General features: G+C 48.5%; 1 protein-coding gene across 1 annotated transcript in view; it reads right to left on the bottom strand.

Annotated features, from left to right (window-relative positions):
- The window catches only part of POLE4 (polymerase (DNA-directed), epsilon 4, accessory subunit), a gene marked incomplete at its 5' end in the record, with an annotated part of 11317 nt that extends 523 nt beyond the window's left edge, over window positions 1–10794 (bottom strand). Inside the window, 8 exon segments of the mRNA XM_009581194.1 lie at window positions 403–461; window positions 1044–1225; window positions 4088–4169; window positions 4171–4345; window positions 5418–5568; window positions 7648–7743; window positions 10367–10408; window positions 10710–10794. Coding sequence (XP_009579489.1) covers window positions 403–461; window positions 1044–1225; window positions 4088–4169; window positions 4171–4345; window positions 5418–5568; window positions 7648–7743; window positions 10367–10408; window positions 10710–10794 — 872 coding nt within the window.
- Between the last annotated feature and the right edge of the window lie 861 nt (window positions 10795–11655).

The raw sequence follows: 11655 nt of genomic DNA, 5'->3' as shown, positions 1-11655 counted from the left end.
CAGGAATGGCACATCCCAGGCTGGAGAAAGCCACTGTCAGGACCCATCTGTGTCTGCTATCATGGGGGACCACAAGCTCTATAACCAGCTGCCCAACGGGCCAAATTCGGCATCATCATCGGCACGTTATTCTTTGTCCCTTGAAGCAAGGCGGTAGTGTGCTGCTGTGGCACCACTACGAACGCTGCTCTGCTTCAGCTTTGTCCCTGCATGGTTAGACACAGCCCAGAGGGTGAGCTGTGGGTGCTACCCAAAATCCGCTCCTGTGTTTCCCTCCCAGGTCCTGCCCCGGCAGCAGCAGATACATTACTCGAGAGGAATGGGAACAGCTCAAACCTGCCTCTGGATGTGTGCGGATGTGTCCCGGAATGAGAATGGCTGGATCCTAGCAGCTGTGCTTACCTAAGCAAGCAGGGATCCCCCGAGGAGCAGCTGCCCAAGCACCTTCCCACATCAATTTCCTGCAAAGATTTGCAAAACAAAGGCATGAAAATCCCCTGAGGCAGCTCACTGGGGACACTCCAGGGGACTGGCCGCTGGTCACTGCACCCTCCACCCGCCCTCCATCCTCAGGCTGAACATACACCCCTGAGAAAGGGCAGCAGTGAGGCAAAGCTTGTAAGAAGAAGTATTTTGGGAGCACACCAGTGGTTTTTGAGTCAGAGGTACCGGTGCACAAAGGCATGTTGAAGTAGAGAGTAGAGTCTCCTTTGAACTGAGCTTAAGACATACTCAAGGATTAAATAATTTTTTAAATAAATATCTCACTGCTCCCTTAATTATTTTTTAAAGAAATCCCCACCCCAAAGGAAAGGCCATTTGTTACTTTATGGCACTGATGTATACACAAATTAATGGCAGTAAAATACATTTTATAGCATAAGATAATATAAATGTGAGATTTTTAACACTATAGTTTTTTGCCAGGGTGTGCTTAGCTTTACCAGGGTGAAGCTGCCCATGTCAGAGCATCCACCCAGCTGTTCAAACTCAGCAGCACAGCTGAGCCCACCAGAGAGAAGGCCAAGCCACGGGAAACCAACCTTGAGCCGTTCCTCCCTGTGTCCCGCAGAGCTGTGCACAATTTCATAATAATATTCCACCTGGGAAACGCGATAGCATTTTTCCTTCATTTCGCAGTTCTCCAGTGTCCGAACCGCCTCCCCACCTTGTGGGTTTTTGACTAGAGCAGTGTTGAACTTTGTGGGCATGCAGAAAAGTCCATCTGCAAGGAAAAAACAAGGAAATTTAATCTGGGGCTGCATCTGCGGCCAGTATGGCTGCAGTATCTTCACCCAGGGTCTGCCGTGCGGCACAGACACAGCGTCAGGCTCCGGCATCCAGCACCCGGCATGGATAAAGTGCTGTTTTCTGTGTGAGGGTCCCCCGCTGAGAGTTTGGGGCTCATTCCTTCACCAGCTCAGGGCCTCAGCAACAGGTTTTGTTCCTCCAACTCCGTTTCAGACCACAGGGCAAAGAGAGGTTATTCCGGGTGCAAATTGTGAATCCTGCACCTGACCCTGTGAAAGCCCCATCTCTTGGGAGACGGCCTGAGCTATTACACACTAGCTTTGAGAAAAAAGGTCTTTGAACATAAAATATTCATGGCAGTGCTTCTTCCAGAGACATGCTCTCACACCAGGAAGCTGGTGAACATTATTTAACATTTACTCATTCAGCATTTCTCTCTGGATTTGCCAGGGGGATGTGCCCTGCACGGGCTTCTCTGATGCTGGAGCCAGTGTCACCGGCTCTCCTGGAGATATATTCCCCAGGGCACCTCCACAGGATTTGCTTTGGGCTGGACTCTCAAGCAGACGAGCCGGCCGGGGCGATGGAGGCAGCATCTCCCCACATCAGCATGAGTTATTACATCTGCCCTACCCGCGTCATGGGATGGAGGAAGGCTGGTACAAGAGGGGAGGAAAGGAAAGGAAGCGATGGCCCCGGTTCTGGGGGTGCAGCACCAAGTCCTGCTTTGCCTGTTCTTTCCCTGTTCAAGCTTTAACTCAATGAAAAATTCCCAGGGCAAAAAATAGTTGTGTTGGGATTTGACATACCTAATCTGATCATTAAGGAAGCCATGCAGAGAGCAGGGCGAAGGGGGGCTTTGGGTGGAGGTGCCAAAAGCCCACGTCTTCGCTGCCGTGTCACCTCCAAGCCAGGACACGCCGCCTCCGTGGCAGGTCCCGCTGGCCCAGGCAGCTGGAGAGGAGAGACAGAGGCTCCTCCAGCAATAACTCATGTCCAGTTGGAAGGAAACAGGCACAGACTGTCCTGCCTGGCCCACTCTGAATGTATGTTCTGCGTAGAAAGAAACAGTTTATCTGCTAAATTTCCCAGCTTTTCTCTCCCTCACCAAGTAAATTAGGATTAAAATCTCCATTGCATGAGTTAGAGGAGGGGAAGAAGAATGGCCAACTTAGCCTTGTTTTTTTTCTAAATAGGACCTAGTCTTGCCCTGTCCCAGCCCTTGGGTGCGGGTCCTTCAGGGTTTGTGTTTGGTTCCTGGCTTTAAAATGGTTGCGAGAGTTTCCTGCCCCCTCCATCAGCTGCTGGAGGAGATTTCTTTGCTCCAGGATGGGGCTGTTTTCAGGGGAGGGAAAAGCATTTTCTGAAAGTGAATCTTTCTGGGATGCCTTAAGAGGGGGACACAAAATAACTGATTTCTGGAAGCCAGTATTTCTGGGTGAGATTTTAACATCCTTCTCCAGGCCTTCCCTGCTGCTCCTCTGACGTTGCCAGTCTTTAACATGACACTGAAAGTGTCAGCCTGACTTTACAGGGGAAAATCCATAAGGAAAGTGCCGAGACCTGCCCTAGGGCAGAGGCAAAGCTGGGGGCGAGTCCACATTTCCCAGCCCTGGGCCATTATCACTGAATGAGCCACCGTCCATTAGCTACCCGGGGACAACAGCATCGTCCAGCACCTTCCAGTCACACGTCTAGGAAGTAAATGCTGATTCTCCCACCTCTGGAAAAAAGCACTTCACACCGCCTAATTTTCTTTTCCACTTGCTGTGTCTTGCAGCTGGATTACACAAGCCGCAGGGCTGCGGGAGCGCTGATGCCTATGTGCGGACCCTCCTCCAGCTCTCGGAGGATGGGACGCACATCCGCAGGCAGAGCCCCTTGGGGTTCTGTTCTCTCCGCCACCCATCTGGCTTCCCCAGACCCTCTAGCTCAGGCCCCTTCGCTGCTTTTCAAGCTCACATGAGGACTCGCATTGGTCTCTGTCCCTCTCTAGTGGCTGTTGTACAGCTGTGTCACAGGAGCTGCTGGGAAGGTTTTAACGGGACAGTTTTAGATGCAGAAATGCCAATAAAATTACATCAACAAATTCCAGGAGAACTGATTTTATCAAGTAGTTGTGGAAAATCATTTCAACATGACTTTCCATTCTGATAAAAACAAATCAGTTCATCTTCACTGATGTGACTCTTGGGTTATTTTATGCGTGAACTCACAAGACAGCACACCAGTTCAGGACTAACCAGTTCAGCTTTAGCCCAGTGGAAGGTTCTGACCTGTCTGGTACAATTTAGTTTGGAGTTTCCATTTCTGAGTGATTTTTGAAACATCAGTGTAGTTCACTGGTGCTGAGATGAAAGGGCATTTCAGACCGTCAGAAAGGAAACTCCATTTTTTAGTGGCTGCTAAGTGGTCTGATTTCAGTAAAGCTTTTATCATCAGGTTGTTTTTCTTGCTTTGAGTGGGGGGGGTTGGAGCGAAAACCCCTGACGTCCCTCCCAGCCTGGGTTACTCTGATTCTATGATCTCTGGTTAGAGGATGCTTCCCCGTAACACGAGGTGGTTGTATTTCCATCTTCACACCATGCACAGGGGCGGAGAATTACCATTTCACCTGCAGACCTGTGCTGTAAGGGCCCAGCAACAGAAGGGAAAATAAAACCCAAACCCTGATAGTATAAAATACAATCCCATTCCCTCCTAAGGCAAAGAGGGTTGGCGTAGCAGACCGGAGCATTGTTAGATCACGCTCTGAGCTCTGACGTTGGTGCTGGTCACATAGAAGGGCTCGTCCCCATATTCCTGGAAGGAGGGGAGCTCTCCACCATTCCCATACCTGCACTGTAGGTTGGGTCAGAGCATTTCCCCACGTCAACCGTGTCCTCCCAGGGACAGTCTGGAAAGAAGGTTTTCAAGAGCTGGGAGTCGGAGACATTCCTTGGGACACGTGCTGCAGTGACAGCCGTTGACCACCGCCACCTCCTGAATGCCCTTGAAGAGCAGGAGCTGCTCCATGTGCACGCGGGCAGACTCGCAGCAGGAACCCGCAGGGCAGGAACACGGGGCTCCCGGCCGCAGCGGTGAGTCAGGGCGCCTGACCTGCAGCAGCACAGAACAGGGCAAGTGGCATATACCTTGGTAAAAACATGTCATGGAGAACAACTTCCAGCACCAGCTCCCTGATAAAAACCTCTTCTGACCTAGAACTGACTCAGCTTTTACTCTTTTCTCCCTGCATGGCAGCACTGCGTTGCTGTGATGCTGCCCTTCCCAGTGACACATTGATATCAAAACTGTTTCTTCCCCAAAACCCTGCTACAATCAGCTGAACTGTACTGGCTAAAGCAGTCATTTCACCCCAGGCTCCTGATCTGGAGGGTCAGGGTGATGATAGCTCTGGGGAATGAATGTGGACCTGCCTGCCTGGAAGATGTTGCACCAGCAGTGCCACAGTGGTGGTGACAGTAGTGAGACAAGTGGCAACAAGATTTTTCACAGTTACAGCCCCCCAGGTGAACAGTCACAGGACACACATGTGCAGCACCCTGCAGAGCTTGTTTCCATTCCCTCTCCATGGTTAGTTATCCTGGTGGAGATGGGACTTTAGGCAATGTCAGCTGTTCTGGGATAAGGAGAGCATCGCAGCATGTGCATAGCTGTGTCCCCAAACGCACAGGCTCCTTCTAGTCCCTCCTAGGAGTGATACATGACATGCGATAAGGGAGTGACATAAGTACCTCAAAGGCCAGATACTCATCATGAAATCATGGGTCCTGCCAGTTTTGCTCAACCAGAAAAAGGCCTCCAACCCCTCTACATATAGTACACCAGCAGATGTGGCTGAAAGAGTTGGGCTGGAGGAAGACAGAAATACGCTTGGATGCTGCCTGGAGCAGCTGGGTAGGTGCTGTGATAGCCCTTCAGCTGAACTCTGGCCGTTCCTCTGCCATGAGGTATCCAGCATTGCTGGATAGTTATCATTTGTCTAGCCTGCATAATCCACTGCTGGCTGGCTAAGGGAGGATAAGAGGCTCAGTGATGGGTTTTCTGCAATGCAGAAGCCAAAAACAGGTATTTTAAAACATGTATAAAATCACAGCCCCAGGCACCAGTGTATGACCTTCACCCAGATCCAACCGCTCCTGCCATGGGGAGGACACAAACACACTTTTCTCACCTTCTTGCTTCTAAGGAAATCGAGCATAGAGGAGTGCCTGGAGAGCCCCAGGAGGCTGGAGTGGGGGGAGCTGATCCACTGGGACAGGCAGCTGGACCAGCGCTTTCCAATATCCACGCTGACAAGACTGCCAGAGACATCTGTGAAACACAAGATTGACAAAAGGATTATTCCTCACTATTTGCATGATGCTGTGGAGGCCCAAGCTCAAACCAGGGCCGAGTACGACACAAACACTGAACAAAAAGACATGGTCCATCCCTGGGAAGTCTGCCTGCGAGAGAGATTCCTTCAGCCTGAGCACCTGCAGAATCCCAGAGAGAAAGCCCTTCACTAGCGCTGCAGAGACGTCTACTGTGTTTGCACACCAGAAGTAAAACATTTCATAAGAGACTGGTAAGTGCACTACAGAATAAAAAGCATGCAATTAAAAATTCACTAGGAAACAGTAGGTTTTGTTTTCTTTAGTGAGCTCATGAAGGATGGGGTGAGAATAGAAGAATACATTGGTTAGCAAAGGGAAAATGTGAATGCTCAGCTGTTGCTGAACTGCAGACCTTGAACGTACTGAACAAGCCTGAGCACCCAGCGGATTTAGGGCAGAAAGAAAAACCCAGCTCTCCTTGCCTAGAGCCCGATGAACCTGTTCATGGAGCTGCCTGAGCCGAAAACAAATCTGGCCCCCCCCGCGAAATCCCAATTTCACAGTTCCCCAAACCTGTTGCATTGCCACATTAGCCCTACAGGGAGAGGATGGGAAGGTGGGAGTGGGTGTGGGAACAGGGGAGACATGGGACCAGGCCATCCAGGTTTAGATCGGTTTACTCTGCTGTATTTTGAGTTTGCAAAATATCAGTGGCTAATGGCTGTTTCTTCTGCAAATCCTTCTAAAATGAGCTATTTTTCCCCAATGGTGCTGTCCATAATCAAAGGATTGATTGATGTAAATCCTCATTTTGAAAACTGGCCTTAAAAGTGCCCACTGAGTAGTTCAGCACCACTATAATTCATTTGCTTTAACCTGCTGGAGTTGCAGACCCAGTGCATGCAGCAAAACTTTAATTTTGCATTGATTTAAAAACTGATCTTCAATGTCAGGGCGAGAGACAGCCATCACCATGCTACACGACTCCAGGAAATACGTAGGGACATTTTAAACTCACACTTGGGTTATAGCTGCTGCTAGCTGCTTGAGCATTTCTTTGCCCAGGGAAGCGAGCAAGCAGTAAGCCAGGTAGCAACTTGCAGTGTATTAGCCATTCCCGGGTGGTGATCCCTGTGGATGCTCCTCACCCACAGCAAGGGTGCAGACAGCTGGTCACTTTGTAAAGGACACTTTCCCAGCCGAAGACACTGTTAAGCCCTCCTCTCCCATCCCCGCAGCAGTACAGGCCGTGTTTATTATTTTTATCACTATCTATCACTATTTTTACTATTTTCATCATTATTTACTCTTCTAAAGTTGTTTCCTCTGGAGATGACAAGCTGTCACTGCTTGTGACAGTTCTTAATTTGGATATGATCATTTTATAATTCCTACTGTTCACATAAGAACCTGATATTTTGCAAACACTAAAGGCTAAATTTGTACAAGTACTGCTCTCATGCACTGAAAAAAACCTAAGAAACCCCAGACTTTTGGCTATACAGTTCAAAGCCATTTTCACGTATCTGTGCTAAGATCCGCTGAAGCTCATTTTATGTAGCCTTACTGCCACTGCAAAGGGAACTGAGACCAAAGGCTACTCCTGAAGGCCACAGACTTTTATTTGGTGAACAAATGGAGCTATTTCCTACTTTCTCTGCACAGTAAAGTCAGGACACCCTGTTGTCTTGCTGACAGCCCTTCCAACGTTAATCCTGGGAACCAAAAGCCTACAGTAATCCTGAACTTGTGCAATACCAAACAGAGGTGAACACAGAATTCAACCACAGAATTCAACCACATTGCAGCACGCTCGTACTGAAAACGAAACCTCCTTCGTGCAGATGAACAGACCTAGAGGCCAGGCTACTCATCAGTTCCTATTCTACAAAACATGCTTTAAGCATTGGATTATTTGGGTGACGAGTCCCCAGCGTATTTCTGTCCTTAATCCCCTGCGGAAAAAGTCACTAGGATAATTTCAACATAAAGAAGCATCCGAGGGATGACAGGCAGGATGTGAGTGGGGAATCTTAAAGGATCCAGGTTTCTTGCGGGCGAAGGTGGAACTCACCATGACCGATGTGGAGGAAATGGCTCTGTCTCCTGCAGCAGCCTCTCTCTGCAAACAGGTTCCCTTGCTCGTCCTCTCTGCCGATGGCTCCGGCACCTGCCGGCACAAACCACCAAGCCCAGCATTACCCCAATTTAATTCACTGCCTTTCCTGCTTGAGCTGGGAGGAGGCACTGAGCACCAAGCACCGAGCACCGAGCACCTGCCATCCTGAAAAAAACGGCTTCAGCGTAAGGAAGAGATTTAGAGTAGTTATAAACAGACATGACCCATTTGACCTCTCAGACCTGGCTAGCTGGGCTAAACACCCTGTTTAATTACTCCAAGAAAACGCTGTGTTTAGGGGACATCAGTCCCCTCCTCTCTTCTACTTCCACGTTACTGCAGTGCGAGCTTGGGTAAGAGGAGTAATCTCACACAGCACAAAGCAGTTCACAGGCACTAAACTCCCCAAAGATTTCTGCACAGCAGCTTCCTTTGAGACAAACCCCAAATTATTTGCTGAGTGCAGACATGCTGCTTACAGTGAAACACCATAGAAAACCATGCCCATACAGAAGCATTAGATACAAACGAAGCCCACGCACAGCCTTGCAACACATACCTGCACAAGCCCTTTTCTCTCCTGTGCAAGAGGCCAAAGCAGCGAAAAGGAAAAAGGAACTTACTGGCAAAGATGGGAGCAGGCAAAAGCCCTGCGAAGAAGACTACAGCTAGTGGGTCCTGCATACTGCACCTTGGGAAACACAGAAAGGTCTCCAGTATCTGATACTTATACCAGGCCCTCCCTCAGCAAGAAGGTGAACAGCTCAGAGACAAATGGGTTTGCATATCGCTGGCAAATGTCTCCAGATTGTGATCTAAACAAACACCTAAGCAGCCTGGGCAGCGATGGCATCTCTCCCACAACATGTCTACAGGGATCAGGCTTTGACCAAACTTCAAAGTGTTTCTTGAGAGCAACTGGTTTTGCTCTCAGCCTGGGGAAGCTCCCCTGGGGGTCTTTGTTCTTACCACCACTTTCAAACTAATTAAGTTTGTGGTGACTCGGAGTCACTTTCAAGACCCCTCATTTGAAAGGAACATGCATCCTTCATCCTCACTCATCGCCTTCAATGGCCTTTTCATCTAGGGATAACCCTCTTTTGTCCCTCCACAACACTAAAACTGAGACAAAGCTGGCTCTCTGATAAAGATGGCAACACGGTAGGACTCAGCCACATCAGCAATGACAGCGTGCTCCCCACGACCACAGGGAGAGGCCTGCAGCTCTATTTTCGCCTCTTTTCAGAGCCCTGAAGCCAAGAGGAGGCATCTTTCCCTCTAGCTTGTTAAATACATGTAGGAAAGTACCAGTCTCCTGAGTCCTGGAAACTACTAGTAGAGGCACAGATGGTGCTTGTGTCATGTAAGGGACTAAAACACACCAGTCGAGGGCAGCAGTATGTCCTGAACACTTGCTGATGTGGCTCTTAATTACAGAAGTTAGGATCTCTGCACCGACTTCGCCAAGTGCACATGGCAGGGAACAGATCCAGTCCGAGGGAAATTTTTTTTGCCAGATTCAGGAATGAGAGTGCACAAGAGAACAGTGATGACAGCGTAATGCATCTGACACCACTCTGGCATTCAAAATAGGGTTTGGGGGGGGTAGTTGGGGTGTTTTTTTGGCTACAATTACTTACAGGTGCAGCAATCACAGAAATTTGTGGAAGCTGTACACCCCTAGGAACAAGCCAAGTCTCCCTGGAGCTCATACATAGATCCTGAAGGACAGCTGGGCTTCACTGGGGTAGATGCCTTGAGGAAACAATTAGCAAAAGCAAAATGCCATTAGAAGGCATCCTTTCCAAACTATGCCATTTACCACAGTGCTACAGCAACACCATCCCCTTCACTCCAGCAGCACAGAGGAGAAATCAGGACAGCTGTTCAACAAAAAAAATAAATTTAATTGTGTTCGGCAAAGAAACAAACATATACAAAGAAAAATACATTTCCATAAAAAAAATTCACCATGCTGGGCATCTGAGCCGAGCCACTCTCCATTCACAGCTTTGTGATGCTGCAGAGTACCTGGAGAGGCAGGGACCGCTACCCTGAGCAACGGCCGTGTGACCTGGCCAAAGCTGGAGAGCAGTCTGCACCGTGGCGGCAGGGCACAGTTAAGCGAAATACAAAATATTTATGAAAAAATATGCATTTTAAATAAAGAACTTACAACAACTTAAATTTTATACAAAATATTATGGTTGCCATTTCAATGTCTCAATTCTAGGAACTATTTTCGAACTCTCAACGTCCTTTTTTCCACCCCACGTCCATCTCTGCAGTCTCCTTCTCCAGAGAGCTCCATCTCTGTCCAGCTCAGTCCAAAGTACCTAAAAATGGAAAAAAAAAAAAAAATTATAGTCTCAGGAATCAGAAATGCAGTTATGTGAGCAAACGAAACTTGTTTACAAGCTGCCAAAGGAATCTGTAGTAACTTCTTAAAAGTTTCAGCAAACATGAGTAAAACCAAATCTAGCTAAAAAGTACTGTACGTGTCTCAGGGTCCACCTGATTTGTGTTTCACCTCTCAGAGAGGGGCATAACAAGTTACACTATAAATTATCAAAGATGTGGAAACAGAGGGCTCTGCAAATGATTAAGTTATTTCTCTCTCAAGAAGGCGATTAAACAAAATATTGAAACCAAGTGAAACCAAGTAGAAACTCACCTTCCAAAAAAGCGAATTCATCAATAGCTTCAATGGCATTATCTGCAAAGCAAATTGAAAACAATTAACATAGATAAACCGACTCCGTATTTTCTATCTGCTTCAAATAGCAGCATTTGAAATTACATCACAGTACAGTGACCAGTTTCAAAGAGGTTTACTTGTTTTGGAGCTGGTGTGTGAAATTATTAGTGTAATATTTGGTAGAAGAGAAGTTTTTCTCTCCCATCTTCAAAGAAAGAAAGAGAAGCACCTATGATTGCTTCATCACACCAGGACAGGTGGAAAAATCCTCCATCCTAGAAACGCTTTGCTAAAGATAGCACAGAATATGCTGTCATACCCAGGTCTTTTCTCTGCAGAGTTTTCCTTTTTCCTTGCTGAGCGTACACGTAAGCATCTTTGGCTATGGTTTCAACAAACAGCTCCTGCAACACAAAACCAGGACAGTTTCACACAGGGGATGAGAGAGGGAAGAGAGACGCTGAGGAAAGGAAAGGTCCTACAAAACTTCAGGAAGAAACCAGAATCTCCATCTCAACATTCTTCCTTTCCAATAAACAGCTCTGAAAATAACAAATGAAATTGTTGGACAGTGATGCACATGAGAAGTAACAAGGGAGGAGAGAAGGCCGAGAGTGTATTGGACAGAGATGGTTCCTCTGAACATGTCTGGGAGACCAGCTACACACCAGCTGCCTCCAGGGCACCTTCTGAAGGAGGAAAGGCGTCCTGCACTCAGCAGATGAAGGGGATTGAGCCCGACTGTCCTCGCGTGCTACCCAGTGGATACCTCAGCTGCGGGAAGCAGATGCCCAGCAGCAGGCCTAGAAGTTACTGCAGGAAGATGCCAAAAGGGAAAGACCAGAGTCTGCACACTGACGCTTTCACACGATGCCAAAGCCATCCCACCAAACACACCTCGTGTGTGCAATGGGAAACAATTTCCAAAGGAGGAAAAACCCCTCTGTTACACGTTCCTCTGATCTGCGCATTGCAAACCCCGAATGTGCAATCAGGGTGAGCTGGAAATCCACCCGAGCAGGCACAGAGCCGTGTGGCAGACGCAAAGGCCTGGCGCTTCCCTGAGAGCAGGTTTCCACAGCCACGTTTGCATCGCGGAGACAGCGGCAACCTCAGGGCGTTTCTTCCCACCACCGGGCAGGCTTCGGCAGGATCCCCGATGAAGGGAGACGCGTTGCCGCTGCAGGCAGCGCAGCGGCTTTTCCCGCAGCTTCCCCAGCTTTCTGCTGGTGGCGGCTCTCAACGCGGGGCCGAGCGGTAGCAAA

This window comes from Fulmarus glacialis, unplaced genomic scaffold (assembly GCF_000690835.1).
Source record: "Fulmarus glacialis isolate BGI_N327 unplaced genomic scaffold, ASM69083v1 scaffold24487, whole genome shotgun sequence".
NCBI lineage: Eukaryota > Metazoa > Chordata > Aves > Procellariiformes > Procellariidae > Fulmarus > Fulmarus glacialis.
The sequence above is the reverse complement of the archived record's forward strand: the minus strand, read 5'-3'. Positions and strand labels throughout refer to the sequence as shown.